Raw genomic sequence first — 18489 nt, forward strand, 5'->3', positions numbered from 1 at the left:
TATGTGACCTCCAACTGCAGCATAACATGCAGGTCCCCCAAGTCCATCTACCATCCAAGTTTGGTTGAAAAGCGACTTACAGTTGTGGAATTATATGTCATTAGGTTTGTTACGGACGGACAACAGACGACGGACAACATTTGGATCCCTAAGTCTCGCCTTCACCTCTGGTGGGCGAGACAAAAATTATAGATAATACAATATTGCACATTCATTACACAAATTTCAGACTTATTTACCACATGTGGTACTTATTTGATAATCTTGTCAGACTTGGAAGAGCACTCTTCTGAAATCTTTCTGTGTTACATAGAATCTCCTCATATTTATTCATATGTCATAAATTGAAAGCGTTTGTTTTCAGTGGAGGTTTTTGTACAATTGATTCATTTCTAACTTTAAAGCGAAATCTGTGGTAAGTTTTACTCTTCGACTTTCAAGTGATGTCAAATTTGAGGTATTTGAAACCATGTCATATATATGATAGATAAATGGTTCCCAATATTATCTTGCATGATCTTTTCTGAACAGTTTCAGTAACTTTTATCTGTTTCAAAGTAAGAGAAGGGGCGAATAGAGGTACACAATACTCTAGGACTGGTCTTACATACCCTAATTACACTGTTAACAAATCACATTCAGGTAGATTGTAAGCTTTCAATTTTCTTAACATGTATAACTTTTTATTCCTTTTTTTTTCTTCATTATTTCGGTTACACAAGCATTTCACTTTAAATCATTATGAATTGTAATTCCTACGATTTTCACTGTGGTTACAAAAAATAGAATTGAAGGAGTGACTTTCTTCTGTATGATAAAGATAAAAGAATTGAAGGTAATAAAAGAATTCCAGGTTGTATAAAGCATTGTTAGAAGAGTTTGGCGTGATAATGCATTGACAGATTAAACATTGATTTTGGTTCAGAATAATGTGAAAATATGGAATACCATGGACAAAATACTTTAAATTGATATTTATGATTGCATAAAAAGGGTAAATTCAGGTTAACATCACCCAGTGACGATGGCATAGTCTATAGGCCTATATTTAATTCTCTTAACCCACATTGCATGAAATCATTAGTTATGATACTTCTGAATAGGCCTGGGAGTAACCATTGATTGATTGAATGATTCAATTGTTTTTTTCAGGAAATAATCAAATGGTAACATTGACAATCGTCCCAGGCCTATATCTGATGCTTAAATATCACTTTGAAAGTCGGATGAAAAGAGCTCATCAGTCATTTTAGGATTAAAATTATGATTCATATTTGCCTCTGGTGACAATTGGTTTCACATCAAAATAATATTCCATGGATTAAAAATGAAATGAGTTCAGACATATCACAGCTCTGAAACAAACCATTGTAGGATATGACCGCGTCATGGAGATCAATTAGATGGTTGTGGATTGCCATTGTATAGATCTTGACTGTATTTGTTGCAGAGTCACATCATGCATCAAAATATTCGTCTGAGGAAGACTCAGAAGAAGTTTCAATTTCGTCTGAGGAAGACTCAAAAGAAGTTTCAATATCCCTATAAAATATTTAGAAAAGGTGACAAAATATATGTTTATTTGATAGGTTATTGGCCCTGAATACTTCAAAGGGATGGTCCAGGCTGGAGATATTTATATCTCAACAAAGTTATTGAATTTTAAAGATACCCATTATTCGGTTGAAAAAGTTTTAGGCATGTCTTCATGAATATAAGGTGGGCTGATGTCATATACCCACATGTTCTTTTGTATTTTATTATATGAAAATCAAAATTTTTCAACCAAGAACTAAAAATATTGAATTTACAACTGATTAAGTGCATTAGTTATTCATTGCCGCAACTTATTATATCATAATGGAGACATATCATTTACACATGTATGAACAAAATTAAACGGTTACACTTCGTAATTCCGAGGGTTCGTAATTCGGAAACACGTAAATTGCCTATACCTCGATGTTCGTTAATCCGAAATCGTAAAAGGGTTCGTTAATCCAAACATTTGTGGCGTTATTCCGAAGCTTTTTTAATCCGAAAACGAAATAAGGTTCGCTAATCATTTCGTTTTTGGACTAACCAACCTTCGGAATTAAGAACCTCACTTCGTTTTTGGACTAACGAACCTTCGGAAATACAAACCACATTTTGTCTTTGGACTAACGAACCTTCGGAATAACGAAGCTTCGGAATTACAAATGTGTGCCAATTAAACTAATGTATATTCATGGCGATGTGCATGTAACTGTTTAAAAAAAATTGATAAACTTTAGAATTCAATAACCTTGTTATTATTTGTTATCCGATTTTGATGAAATTTTCAGAACTTTGCTTCGGTAATTTTACTTTTTTTATTTAGATATAAATATTTTCAGCGCGGACCATCCCTTTAACATATACATTACGATTGTAAGTGCTGATTCATGAACAATTTATTGTATTCCTCAAACATAAAATTATTGTTGTACAAATCTGTTTATGACCAATAGGTGTAATTATTGTATTCCCTAAAATTAGTAATGTTAATAATAATAATCCGCTTTTAAATAGCGCTCATCGGAACAACATGTCTAACCGCTTAATAGATATTACTGTTTCATGGCCAGTTTGAATACAATTATTGTATTCCTCGTACAGGTATATAAATTAGCCTTGGAAAAATCCCTTGCATGAGACCGTTAAATTGTGAGTTTACAAAAGAAGAAAACGTATAATTTTACTTTTTTTCTTTATTTTTTTTTACATATGAAGAGGAATGATACAGCTGGTAGGGATATACAATATATATACAAAGACTCATTCTCTGAACAGGCTAAATCTATGCACATTAAAAAACATCAATAGTACCATTTTCCCTTAATGCCCCCTCACACCTGACCTAATGTAGGCTGACAAAAGGTGACGAATGGGAAAAATGCACGAAATGCACGCAAATTCAACTAATTTAAATAAAATTTCTGTCAAATCATGCGATCAGTAACTATTGTCAAATTTTATCAACGAACGGTTAGCGAAGGATAAATATGACATGCAAAGGATATTGATTTTTCGGTTCACTTATGTGAGTAAATTGCAGCTGAAGACGAGCGAAGGGTTTATATAACCCAATAAGACGAACGAACTGTGAGCAATGTTTTGATATGGCGTGCGATTAGAAACGAAGACAAGGGATTAGATAGGGCAATCTTGTACGTTTTTGTCATTGTGTTGCTTCGTTAAGGCTTCTTTCGAGATCGGTCCACTTTGGCAAAAGCGCGATGAGGGACTATGCGCGACAATAACAAACGAACGATAAACATTATAAATAAACGATTACCACAGACTAAATAAGAGATGCGAATTCAAAAGATGACCAACGATTTCTCAATTCGTCAGGAAATTTTAAACATGTTCAAAATTTCCGCGCGAATTTGAATAATTGCAGCTGTTAATTCAGCTACGAACTACGAACCCAAACACGAAGTGTAAATATGATTTCTACCAGTTACCATTGAAAGAGATTTCTTTAAAAATGCCTTTCGCCAGCCATCGCAAGGCATATTTCAGGCAATTCAGTGTGAGGGGGTCTTTAGGCCGATGGCCATCAGGGGAAGGGTACTATTGATGTTCCTTCGATGTGAATAGTTTAAGCCAAATCTTTGACCATCATTGTATAATTTGTATATTATTGTACAAAGCAGTTCTACAACCAATTTAGGTACAATTACTGTATTCCACATACATATAAATGAAAATTGCACAAAAAGCTGTTTCATGACCAATTTAAATACAAATATTGTATTCCTTGTACATTTAAACCAGTATCTTAAGAAGCTGTTATGAATGATTCAGGTAAAACTATTGCATTCCTCATATGAATTTAGTATTGTAAAAAAGCTGTTTAAGACCCTTTCAAGTACATTTATTGTATACATGTACCTTATATAAATTAATTACTATCGGATGAAGCAATTTCATGATAAAATAAAAATAATATAGGATTTGTATAGCGCAAGTATCCACCTTGCTAGGTGCTCAAGGCACTCCTATATTACCCTGGCTAAGCTACATGTAGTCTACCGATTATGGTGCGCACAGCTTTTTGATGAATTTCTTCCTGCCAATACCCATTTACCTCACCTGGGTCGAGTGCAGCACAGTGTGGATAAATTTCTTGCTGAAGGAAAACACGCCATGGCTAGGATTTGAACCCACGGCCCTGTTTGAAAGGCAAGAGTCAGAACCACTAGACCACGACACGATCAGTTTAAGTGCAATCATTATGTTCCTCATAATGATAAATTAGTACTGTAAATAGTTATTTCATTTACATGACCAGTGTAGGTACAATTATCGTATGCCTGGAGCATATTTCTACAAAAGCCATTTCATGACCATTTAGGTACAATTATTTCATTTGTCATACATTTATAAATGAGTTAGCCCATTGTAATGATCAAATTAATGAGCAGTATAAGAACTGTTTATACATTGATCATATCTAGGTTGTATCAGCCTGAGTGAAGAGGTCACCTTTAGCTTAAGTTTATTATTAGTTCACCTACCTTTTCTCATCACTGAGTGTTTGTAAGAATGATTGAAGATCCTTCTGAGGCTTTCCATTGAACATGAAATTTCCTTTGCTGATCTGAGGGAGTGAACCCTGAAAGAATAGAAGCATCATTGGAAATAGTAATTCATCATATCATTTCTTTATTCTCATTTTCATAATGCTCAAAATTGTATTATGCATAGAATATACCTTTCTTATTTTATTTAATTATATAGGTCATATCAGGCGCGGATTCTGAGTTGGACTTTTACAGGGGGCTGATAAATGCACGCGAGGGTTGCCAACACTTTGCGAAGCATGCTTACTAGGGGGGGGGGGGGAGTTTCCCCCCTCGCGTGCGGAGTGCGAAGATTTTGATATCTCCTCAAATTCAAATCGAAGAAGACGTCTCTTGCGTCTCTAGAAGAAAACTGGAATGAGGCAAATTTTGAAAATAGTGATGAGAAAGAGAACAGGAGGAAGATCTGAGGACAAAGAGAAATACATGTAGAGAGAGAGAGAGAGAGAAGAGACAGACAATGCAACATAAATATACAAGTATTTTTCACAATAAAATTACTTAATATGACAATCTAGTGTTTTGTGTAACTTTTATACTGTTACGTATCCTCTTACATTTCTCAATTGTTTCTGTCTAAAAATTGACCATCTGAAATTCATGGAAAACCAGAGCTGCCAACCTGAACAAGAACATTTCAGTATTTTCAAGGCTGAAAATCAGTACTTTGGTGAGGAAATTAGTATTTTCACAGGAATACCATAGGACAACACATAAACTGAAACTTTAGAAATCAGTATTTGCATGAAACCATCAGTATTCTTCTCTATTTTCAGTACTAAATACAGAAAATCAGTACTACTTGGCAGCTCTGGAAAACCATATCAAAGTACTTCAGTATTTCCCCGGGGGGGGGGGGGGCCAGTTCCATTCACGAGTGGATACCATGCGCGACCATGGGGTCTCGAAAAGCACCCTAAACACGTAATTTCCATATTCTGAAAATGCACCCCTTAACAAGTATTGGCGTGTGAAACCCTACCCTTAACAAGTATTGGAAACAAAACGATACTCTTGGCAAATATTCCCTGAAATGAACCCCTAAACAAGTACAGGAATGTTTTATTGTTACGGGTCCTTCGGTCGTTGGCTTTACCTAATTTGGTTTAGTACGACCCCATCTTCTACACCTCGCGCAAATTGGACTCTAAACACGAAGTGTTGGGGCAAAAAGGACATCCTTTATAAAACATTTTAATTTTGTTTTATCATCCCCGAAAATTCGACCCTAAACACGTAATTGTCCTAGCGAAATAGATACCCTTTTTTCATTATTTTTGTGTTTTTGACACCCTTATCACATTACGTACGTAACGTGCCCTATCGTGAAAAAGACATCCTTTTTACGTGTTTTTTTGGTCGCGCATGGTATCCACTCGTCAATGTAAGTGGCCCCCCCGGGAGTATTTCCTTGCATTATTTTGAGTTTTCAACACAAATAACCTTTTCTTACATTGTACATGTAGAAAACAAATACAATTTACATGTAGGCCTATAATCTATGACCTACTTTCAATAACTGAACTTGCCATGACACTTCAAATCCTTTATCATTAAAAGAATTGACCTTCTGTGTTATTTGACACATTGTTTTAATACTGTATCAATCATTTTCTTGCTTTAAAACCCGGTACTCCATTGGTCTGATGGAATTAAATGCATCAACTTTTGCAAGTTATAATCATTTTGAACTTGATAATACATACATTTATTTGTTTTTTTTTATGAAAGTTTTAATCTGCAAATTTCGAGCATTCAGCAATTACATTAAAATTCTGTTTCTCAATAAATAAAACAAACCAATGCTTATGCATAGAATTTGCCTGATGCAAATTCACATAAATTTTCAAATTACCTTCATCTTTTATAATGATAAACAGGAGCGGATCCAACTGTCATCTATGGGGGGGGGGAACATTTTCAACAATATTTTCCCCGATCGGGCTCAAAATTGATTTTTGTTAGTTTCTTCGGTGGGGTAGTCCTATAACAGTCACTTTTTAGCTATATTCTTATAAAACAACATAAATCTATCATCTCATAAGCCCTATTTTAAAAAGAGTGAGCGCGAAGTGCGAGCTAAAATTTTTGAAATTTAATGTAAAATTGAACATTCTGAGTGCGATGTTTTTGATCCTGAACAAGATGAGTATGTAACTACAGGTCTATAATTACTGCAAGTGCAAGCAGAATTTTTTTTATAGGTTCTGGCCTTATCGAAAAGATGTATTTCACCAACCGACCTACAAAATGGACGTTCGAAGCACTTTTGTAACCAGGAACAGGATATAACAAAATATTGCAAGCGCACGTACGGAAAAATTGAGATTTAGCGGGATGGGTAATTGGGTATCTTCCTACATTCTGATATTCTGATCTGAAACTGGATAATTTAAGAACTAACTGCATATCTCAATAAGGTTCAAGGTTTTCAACAAAATCAACAACTCAATACAAACAATATTATTATACAATACAAATTATCACAGAAAAGCATAAATAAATATCATAAAATATGAAATGTATACCTAATATAACAATAGAAAAAGTACTAAAATGTATCCTTGTAATAGGTTCTAAAATAATGACAAAGAAAGAAAATGGGAGATGTAGATATGAGGGAGCCAAAAGTAAAAGCGGAGCTTGTTGGTTGAAGGCTCCAAGAATATGCAGTGAAAGTCCCATAAAAATATCAATACGACAAGAAAAATAGAGGAATGAATAAAGGAGCAAACGAAAAAGTAAACAAAAGCGGGGGATACACAAATACATAAATAATGAGTAAAATAATAAGTGTAAAAGCAACAAATTTGATCAGAGCCTGTAGGAGCATGAAAATAATTATTGCTAAGAGTGGCAAAAAAGTAATGATAATAACAGTAGTAGTAATAATAATAATAATGGAAGTCAATGATCAATGGCATCAGGGAGTAATGAGCGGAAGGGACGGGAAGGGGGGCAACAAGGGAGGGGGGCACTCAAGTAATACCTTGGTCACATTTGCTCTATCGCGGCCGTATGGCGAGTCGAAAACAGCCGTTTTATTAATTTTAATTCAAACCACCTATATGTAAGAGTAGGTACCACCACATAATAGATTCACATCCGATCAAGATGACCAAAGATACCTGGGCCGGGGGGCATGACTTCCAAGGATATGACAACCCACGCGCAACAAAGATAAAGGAGCAATGAGAAAATAAAACATAAAATTAATTCAGGATAAACTACTAGAGCAAATGGAATGAGGCTATAACTGATATATAGATACACAACTGTGTTCATACTAAGAATAGTCCTTGAGAAGATGTTTCAGCTTTCATCGAAAGACATATATTGAGGGTGATATAAACATGCGTGCGCATGTTTTAGATTTAGACCTAAAAATCTGTGCATTCTAAATACATTTTTTATCATGGAAATCAATAATGCAAGCTGAAAATATTTCATACTCTGATCTGAAAAAGGATCAATTAGCACTATTTCAAGCACTGTGTAGGAAAAATCTGAAGTGGATATGGACCGCACTTTAAATGATGCAAGAGCGAAGCTAATATTTTTATAATTATCATTTTGACCTAGAAACGGGACAATCTAAGGATATTTTGTCATCATACAAAAATTATGACTAACACATATCTTCCTACTCCTCTTCCTTAGCGCGAGATAAGACTTGTTGATATTCCTTTCTGAAAAAGGGACAATTTGATTATTAAGAATTCATGAAAGTGTTGTTATCTTATTCATTCATCTAATAACCCTAATGAGAGTGCAAAATTTGTTGATATTAAGGCCTGAAAACTGGACATTTTAGCACTTTTGTAATTATGAATAGGATGCCTGGGTTAATATATTTTTAACAATTAATGTGAGCACAAATCGCAAGCTGAAATTTTTGATAAAACGTAAGGAAAATGGGATTTTAAGTAATTTGTTATAGAATTAAAATAGAGTTATACATTACTCACCAATCAAAATGTATGTATGATATCATTGCTTACTTGCTTTCTAATGAGGAAAAGATTGTTCATGCCTTGATATAACAACTTGACTTGGGAAATACTCCGATAATACATTACTCACACTGCCTCAAATTCAACTAATAGGGCATTATATGCCTCTTGACAAATTTTAGAATGTTGCTATCACATGGTTTCCTACCTTCTCAACACAATCCTCATACATTATGTCCTTAAAGAACTGCACCAATTATTTATGAGTGAAAACACCATAATAAAATCAAGATTCATCATCAATGAGTCCATTCACAGTATAAAAATATTTGATAAATGTAATTGTCTTTTCTAGATAATTAGTCGATAAATATATATAAACTCTTCCTTTCACATTCAGCATTTTCCGCGAATGGGTGGGGTCCCAACATTTTTTGCATGTGAATTTGCAACCGTTCAGCAATTCAAGAAAAAAGGAAAAGCATCCCAAGTACCCAACACGTATTCTTGCACCCGAATCTCACATCAAGAGGGGTACAGGCCTATACATAGCATGATGTGCAGAGCCTTTCATGTGGAGTAACTACCGGTACATCACTTGACAAATGTGTGACTGTAGTTCAACTAAACTATTCAAGATTAAACTTGAGCACATCTTTTCAATTCATAGTGCATTACAATATCTAACAATATAGTAATGGTAATTTAAATTATTAAATCACTTTTTATGATTCTCATCATTTCATCAAACATGATAATTTAAAAATTCCACCACTCTTTCCTATCCTTACTCCTCCATCTTTCTTTTTCTCAATATCTAATACTCTCCAATTTATATCATGACTCTTCTCTTTCTTTACACCTCTATCATTCTATTCAACTATTATTAGATAAACTTTGCATCATCAATCCTTTTTTCCATAGTAAACTTTTATAAAGTATAAATTTAAAGTTAACTGCGATATGTTTTCCTTTCTAAGACTCATAAGTAATGACCCTAAATGCACTTAAAGAAGAATATGCCCTAACTGATTAAATTATGTTCCTTATGAAAAGAAATAGTGAGTGGATGACATCATCAGCCACCTCATTTGCATACTGACCAGGATGTGCATATAACTGTTTTGTGAAATTAAGCGAAACTTTAAAATGTCATAACTTTCTTATTTTACATCCGATTTTGATGAAATCTTCAGTGTTATGCTTGTTGGATTTTTCTGTTTTTATTCAAATCAAGTTTTGGTTGGGGTGGTCTTGTCCTTTAAATTATGTTTATTAATATCTGAATAAGACACCTAGATGTCAGTGAGGGCAATAGCAATTAATAATAAAAAATCCTGATATCTTGAAGCAATGTAAATAGAGCTCACAATGTTCTCTAAACTAAAGGTTTCTAAAGGTTTGATGGTTTATTTGATAAAATATCAAATCTATCTTTAATATGAAAATAAACAATGTTTAATAAATGTACACAGTAATTCCTAACATTTAACCCCGGGGGGGGGGGGGGCACTCGACCAAAAAAGTGGTAGGGGTGTGCCGCGGGCGAGACAAAAAACGGGGGCCTTGGAGCGGGCTTATTGTGAAAAGGAGGGTCCTCGGAACGGGCTTCGGAACTACAAATGTTTGTGAAAACGGGGGTCCTCGGAATGGATCTCTGTATCTCTGTGAGTGCGTATGAACGGGCAATCGTGCATGACGCATCTAGCGCGGCCTCCGCCGTGGTGCGCTCGCGCTTAGGCGATGGTCGAAAAGCGCTCTACGGCCGCTTTTCACCAAAATTGTAGCAGATCAATGCGACCGGAACGGCGTAACGAAAAATATGCGAAGCTGTGGAGCGGATTTCTTGCTTCTTTTTTCTCGATAAGAAGGAAATGCTATGCCTTGGAGCGGCTTTCTTTGTTCTTTTTCTTAATAAGACAAAAATGCTATGCCGTGGAACGGAAATTTGAGTGTAAAAATGGGGGTCCCCTCCGCGGCACATACCCACTATGCATTATATACTGAGTGCCCCCCCCCCCCCCCGGGCATTTAACAGGGATGTATAAAATTCCCAGTTCACATGCCATTTTCCACAGGATAGAGTCTCACTTTCTTAAGTTTTATTTTTCATCCCAATTGTTTATATTCACTATGTAAATGTAAGTGTCAGGGAGATTCCCTAAAATGTGTACAAGCCATTCACATTTGTTATCATGTTAATTACATTCATGTACATGCTCCCCTCGACTATTTCTGACTTTGGTAGACTAGAAGGTCAAGTACGCAATAATTGCAAACATCTAGACAAATGGAATGTAACTTACTTTCTGGAGTTTACTGGTTGGTATAGCATAATGGATTGCACTATTAGTTCAACATGAATAGCTCCATGCATTAAAACAGATCATGTATAGTGATTGTCTTTTGTAGAAAAATAATGAATATTTTTCTTTTACAAAGTTCACAATTTTGAAAATTCTACAAATAGTTCCTTTCTCTAAAAAATATTGGATTTCATTCTAATTTCTATTCAGCATTATTAATTGAAGTCGCTGGTGTATAACATCCAGGAAGTACATGTAGGACTGTGATTCATTTAGGGCACTAAATTAATCTAGAATACAATATTTAATTATGTTTAACCTTAATATAACCATCAGAGACAAGCACTACATGTAATTTTTGCAGACTGTTCATTGCAACATTTGATACTGGGTAAATTTCCATTTCTTTGCTAGACCTACAAATTTTGCTCCTAGTAGTTACCAAACAGAATTAATAAACTATTTGAAATTGATATTCAAATACAAAGGTAGAAAACTATCCCGTTCTAACACTTCAATCCAATTAGCAGCCTGTCAATATCCACTATTCTATTTCAAACAGAATTCATTGAATGACCATTCATAAATTATTATATCCTATAAAGCAAAATAAATAAAGCAAACAAGCAAAACACACACACACACACAAACACCCATAACCAATGCAGTAACGTAGTAAGAGAACTCAATGTTAAGTCAGTAAGATTGGGCATAATACACAGTGCTTCTGCTAGGTAACTGGATGAGATTGTTGACAAGTCTAATGTATTCAACACACAAACATATATCTTTCATTACACACATAAGATTTAAAATCAAAACAACATTACAACTATTCATTTTCAATATAAATCTATTAATTATGAGTACTATAAAGCCATTGAGATATATATTCTACAGATATATGTCATCAGACACCAACTCACTAAACATAGGTTGAGCAGGACAAAAACATATTTATTGTCTTGCCAAAAGATACATGTATATGTAAAGTTGGTTGATAAACATTAATTTGAAACTGATGTCAAGTTGAAAGGCAGGTATATATATGTGAGTCAGCAAGGAAACAGTATGTTCATATTCATATCCATTTTCCATTCCAGCTTTTACCCTGCATACCATCTCAATCTAAACCACCTGGTCATTGTTCATTTCATCCTATTGTTATGTTCCATGTATACACTCAATGTAGCTCTCACTGTACTGTATACATTGTATGTATCATGGTCAATATCACTCTCATACACATACCACATGTACCTCTGATATTCAATGATCTACTTTCTCTCCGACCTTTTTGAAGCTGATATTTCTCTTTATATCTTCCATGTGTATTATCATATAAGAGATGACTAGGAAGAATTACATATGGATAAAGTTAAATAGGATTTTATGTTTCTACATCAATCATAACCAAACACTTGAAGATATGACAATTTCTCAATTACAGCATACTTGTGCATTAGAACCAAATTTTAAAAAGAAATCTCATCTAGTCTCCTTTATTTATAAACGCTCTCAAACAATATTTCTAAGTAGCATAAAATACGTTCTTTAATGAATTCAACACAATAAAATTAGATAAACACTTTTTCAATATTCCAAGTTTTCCAAACATGGTGTGAGAATAAAGTAGAGGCAGACATACCTTCAAGGTTGAAGCCTTCTCATTCAATTGAGAATAGAACTCCTCCTGGTCCCAATCTCCTATCAGTATCAGGTTAGTCAGGTTAGGTAGGAAGCATAAAGCTTCTACTAGGTGATGTGAAGAGGCTGATGATAGAGGCTCAAATTTCCAAATCTCAAGAGTATGGACCTACATGTGTACAAACATTGATCATTAAACATACATGTACATATCAGATGGTATGATCATGCTGTAATGCTTCAAGTTAAACTGGTTCAAAAATGTGTTGATAAGGCTAATGTATTCATAGATGTATTTCACAACATAACATTTTAGCATCCATACATGTTAAGGCTTCACAGCTTTCTGTTGATGTGTATTTTGTTTATAAAAAGACATTTTAATACCTATGAATTTTGAAAGAAGGAATTATTACAGGTTACCGGTATCTCTGTACCCTTATTCAACATTATAGCATCACTTTCAACAATTTCTGAGATATCATGAAAATGATCAATTTAAGATCATACATGTGAAGACCATAATAATCTCAGATACTCTATGATATGTTTGTTCCTTCATATTTGTATTCTATTTTCAGTAACCTTTTACCCTGCATACCATCTCAATCTAAACCACCTGGTCATTGTTCATTTCATCCTATTGTTATGTTCCATGTATACACTCAATGTAGCTCTCACTGTACTGTATACATTGTATGTATCATGGTCAATATCACTCTCATACACATACCACATGCACCTCTGATATTCAATGATCTACTTTCTCTCCCACCTTTTTGAAGCTGATATTTCTCTTTATATCTTCCATGTGTATTATCATATTAGAGATGACTAGGAAGAATCACATATGGATAAAGTTAAAAAGGTTTCCATGTTTCGACATCATAACCAAACACTTGAAGATAATGAATTGACAATTTCTCAATTACAGCATATCTGTGCATTAGAGTCAAATTTCCAAAACATTTACTCATCTAGTATCCTTTATTAATAAACACTCCCATACAATACATCTAAATAGTATAAAAAATTATGTTCTCTAACATATTTAACACTATAAAATTGAATAAACACTTTTTGATTATTCCATATTTTCAAACATGTTATGAGTATAAAGTAGAAGCAAGCATACCTTCAAGGTTGAAGCCTTCTCTTTCAGATGAGAACAGAACTCCTCCTCTTCACAAACTCCTCTCTGCATCAGGTTAGTCAGGTTAGGTAGGGAGCATAAAGCTTCTACTAGGTGATGTGAAGAGGCTGATGATAGCGGCTTATTATTCCAAATCTGAAGAGTATGGACCTACATGTGTACAAACATTGATCATTAAACATACATATACATATCAGATGGTATGATCATGCTGTAATCCTTCAAGTTAAACTGGTTAAAGAAATGTGTTGATAAGGCTAATGTATTCATAGATGTATTTCACAACATAACATTTTAGCAACCATACCTGATTAGGCTTTATAGCTTTTCTGTTGATGTGTATTTTGTTTACAAAAGACATTTTAATACCTATGAATTTTGAAAGAAGGAATTGTTACAGGTAATCTCTGTACCCTTATTCTACATTATATCATCACTTTGAACAATTTCTGAGATATCATGAAATGATTAATTTAAGATCATACATGTGAAGACCATAATAATCTCAGATACTCTGTGATATGTTTGTTACTCCATATTTGTATTCTATTTTCAGTAACCTTTTACCCTGCATACCATCTCAATCTAAACTACCTGGTCATTGTTCATTTCATCCTATTGTTATGTTCCATGTATACACTCAATGTAGCTCTAACTGTACTGTATACATTGTATGTATCATGGTCAATATCACTCTCATACACATATCACATGCACCTCTGATATTCAATGATCTACTTTTAAAAGCTGATATTTCTCTTTTTATCATCCATTTATACCAATTTTATTAAGAGATGTCTAGTCAAAATCACAGACGGACATAGTTGTAAACAATTCCTTATTTCTGCATCAACGATAACCAAACACTTGATGATATGACAATTTTTCAATTACACCATACCTGTGCATTAGAGCCAAATTTCCAAAACATTTACTCATCTAGTCTCCTTTATTAATAAACACTCCTAAAAAGTAGTAAAAAATATGTTCTTTTATAATGTATTTAACACAATAAAATTTGACTTTTTTTTCTTCATTATTCCATGTTTTCAAACATGTTACAAGTATAAAGTAGAAGCAAGCATACCTTCAAGGTTGAAGCCTTCTCTTTCAGATGAGAATAGAACTCCTGGTCATAAACTCTGCTCAGTGTCAGGTTAGTCAGGTTAGGTAGGGAGCATAAAGCTTCTACTAGGTGATGTGAAGAGGCTGATGATAGAGGCTTATAATTCCCAATCTGAAGAGTATGGACCTACATGTGTACAAACATTGATCATTAAACATACATGTACATATCAGATGGTATGATCATGCTGTAATGCTTCAAGTTAAACTGGTTCAAAAATGTGTTGATAAGGCTAATGTATTTATAGATGTATTTCACAACATAACATTTTAGCATCCATACATGTTTAGGCTTTATAGCTTTTCTGTTGAGGTGTATTTTGTTAAAGGACTGCATATTTTGAATATCTCTGAATCTTGAAATAAGGAATTTTTACAGGTAATCTCTGTACCCTTATTCTACATTATATCATCACTTTGAACAATTTCTGAGATATCATGAAATGATTAATTTAAGATCATACATGTGAAGACCATAATAATCTCAGATACTCTGTGATATGTTTGTTACTCCATATTTGTATTCTATTTTCAGTAACCTTTTACCCTGCATACCATCTCAATCTAAACCACCTGGTCATTGTTCATTTCATCCTATTGTTATGTTCCATGTATACACTCAATGTAGCTCTCAATGTACTGTATACATTGTATGTATCATGGTCAATATCACTCTCATACACATACCACATGCACCTCTGATATTCAATGATCTACTTTCTCTCCCACCTTTTTGAAGCTGATATTTCTCTTTATATCGTCCATGTATACCAATGTTATTAAGAGATGTCTAGTCAAAATCACAGACGGACATAGTTGTAAACAATTCCTTATCTCTGCATCAACGATAACCAAACACTTGATGATATGACAATTTTTCAATTACAGCATACCTGTGCATTAGAGCCAAATTTCTAAAACATTTACTCATCTAGTCTCCTTTATTAATAAACACTCCTAAATAGTAGTAAAAAATATGTTCTTTTATAATGTATTTAACACAATAAAATTAGACTTTTTTTCTTCATTATTCCATGTTTTCAAACATGTTATACGTATAAAGTAGAAGCAAGCATACCTTCAAGGTTGAAGCCTTCTTATTCAGATGAGAACAGAACTCCTCCTCTTCACAAACTCCTCTCTGCATCAGGTTAGTCAGGTTAGGTAGGGAGCATAAAGCTTCTACTAGGTGATGTGAAGAGGCTGATGATAGAGGCTCATCATTCCAAATCTGAAGAGTATGGACCTACATGTGTACAAACATTGATCATTAAACATACATGTACATATCAGACGGTATGATCATGTGGTAAAACTGGTTCAAAAATGTGTTGATAAGGCTAATGTTTGGATATGTATTTCACAACATAACATTTTAGCATCCATACCTGATAAGGCTTCACAGCTTTCCTGTTGAAGTATATTTTCAGTAACCTTTTACCCTGCATACCATCTCAATCTAAACCACCTGGTCATTGTTCATTTCATCCTATTGTTATGTTTCATGTATACACTCAATGTAGCTCTCACTGTACTGTATACATTGTATGTATCATGGTCAATATCACTCTCATACACATACCACATGTACCTCTGATATTCAATGATCTACATTCTCTCCCACCTTTTTGAAGCTGATATTTCTCTTTATATCTTCCATGTGTATTATCATAAGAGATGACTAGGAAGAATCACATATGGATAAAGTTAAAAAGGATTCCATGTTTCTACATCAATCATAACCAAACACTTGAAGATATGACAAATTTGTCAATTACAGCATACCTGTGCATTAGAACCAAATTTGAAAAAGAAATCTCATCTAGTCTCCTTTATTTATAAACATTCTCAAACAATATTTCTAAGTAGCATAAAATATGTTCTTTAATGTATTTAACACAATAAAATTAGATAGACATATTTTCAAACATGTTATACGTATAAAGTAGAAGCAAGCATACCTTCAAGGTTGAAGCCTTCTCATTCAGATGAGAACAGAACTCCTCCTCTTCACAAACTCCACTCAGTATCAGGTTAGTCAGGTTAGGTAGGGAGCATAAAGCTTCTACTAGGTGATGTGAAGAGGCTGATGATAGAGGCTCATCATTCCAAATCTGAAGAGTATGGACCTACATGTGTACAAACATTGATCATTAAACATACATGTACATATCAGATGGTATGATCATGCTGTAATGCTTCAAGTTAAACTGGTTCAAAAATGTGTTGATAAGGCTAATGTTTGCATCACAACATAACATTTTAGCATCGATACCAGTTTAGGCTTCACAGCTTTTCTGTTTATGAGTATTTTGTTTACAAAAGACATTTCAATACCTATGAATTTTGAAAGAAGGAATTATTACAGGTAATCTCTGTACCCTTATTCTACCTTACAGCATCACTTTCAACAATTTCTGAGATATCACAAAAATGATCAATTTAAGATCATACATGTGAAGGCCATAATAATCTCAGATAATCTGTGATATGTTCATTACTCCATATTTGTATTCTATTTTCAGTAACCTTTTACCCTGCATACCATCTCAATCTAAACCACCTGGTCATTGTTCATTTCATCCTATTGTTATGTTCCATGTATACACTCAATGTAGCTCTCATTGTACTGTATACATTGTATGTATCATGGTCAATATCACTCTCATACACATACCACATGCACCTCTGATATTCAATGATCTAATTTCTCTCCTAACTTTTAAAAGCTGATATTTCTCTTTTAATCTTCCACGTATACCAATTTTATTAGATGTCTTGTAAAACTCACAGACGGACAAAGTTGTAAACAATTCCTTATTTCTGCAACAATCGTTACCAAACACTTGAAGATATGACAATTTTTCAATTACAGCATACCTGTGCATTAGAGCAAAATTTCCAAAACATTTACTCATCTAGTCTCCTTTATTAATGAACACTCCTAAATAGTATAAAAATATGTTCTTAAATGTATTTAACACAATAAAATTAGATAGACATGTTTTCAAACATGTTATACGTATAAAGTAGAAGCAAGCATACCTTCAAGGTTGAAGCCTTCTTATTCAGATAAGAACAGAACACCTCCTCTTCACAAACTCCACTCAGTATCAGGTTAGTCAGGTTAGGTAGGGAGCATAAAGCTTCTACTAGGTGATGTGAAGAGGCTGATGATAGAGGCTCATAATTCACAATCTCAAGAGTATGGACCTACATGTGTACAAACATTGATCATTAAACATACATGTACATATCAGATGGTATAATCATGCTGTAAGAATGAATTATTACAGGTAATCTCTGTACCCTTATTCTACATTACAGCATCACTTTCAACAATTTCTAAGATATCACAAAAATAATTAATTTAAGATCATACATGTGAAGACCATAATAATCTCAGATACTCTGTGATATGTTTATTACTTCATATTTGTATTCTATTTTCAGTAACCTTTTACCCTGCATACCATCTCAATCTAAACCACCTAGTCATTGTTCATTTCATCCTATTATTATGTTTCATGTATACACTCAATGTAGCTCTCACTGTACTGTATACATTGTATGTATCATGGTCAATATCACTCTCATACACATACCACATGCACCTCTGATATTCAATGATCTACTTTCTCTCCCACCTTTTTGAAGCTGATATTTCTCTTTATATCTTCCATGTGTATTAT

General features: G+C 33.8%; 1 protein-coding gene across 2 annotated transcripts in view; it reads right to left on the reverse strand.

The window, feature by feature from the left end:
- Nucleotides 1-702: 702 nt before the first annotated feature.
- The window catches only part of LOC129283096 (uncharacterized), a 60809-nt gene continuing 43022 nt past the window's right edge, over nt 703-18489 (reverse strand). Inside the window, exons 11-18 of one of the 2 annotated variants that reach the window (XM_064115261.1) lie at nt 17843-18010; nt 16759-16926; nt 15876-16043; nt 14760-14924; nt 13655-13822; nt 12521-12688; nt 4548-4645; nt 703-1542 (exon numbers count right to left, since the gene is read on the reverse strand). In XM_064115261.1, the coding sequence (XP_063971331.1) occupies nt 1458-1542; nt 4548-4645; nt 12521-12688; nt 13655-13822; nt 14760-14924; nt 15876-16043; nt 16759-16926; nt 17843-18010 (1188 nt within the window). In that variant the 3' untranslated portion in view covers nt 703-1457. The remainder of the gene's footprint in view (nt 1543-4547; nt 4646-12520; nt 12689-13654; nt 13823-14759; nt 14925-15875; nt 16044-16758; nt 16927-17842; nt 18011-18489) is intronic. The other variant, XM_064115262.1, reaches the window with a different exon arrangement.

The sequence above is a fragment of the Lytechinus pictus genome, unplaced genomic scaffold (assembly GCF_037042905.1).
Source record: "Lytechinus pictus isolate F3 Inbred unplaced genomic scaffold, Lp3.0 scaffold_26, whole genome shotgun sequence".
Classification (NCBI taxonomy): Eukaryota; Metazoa; Echinodermata; class Echinoidea; order Temnopleuroida; family Toxopneustidae; genus Lytechinus; species Lytechinus pictus.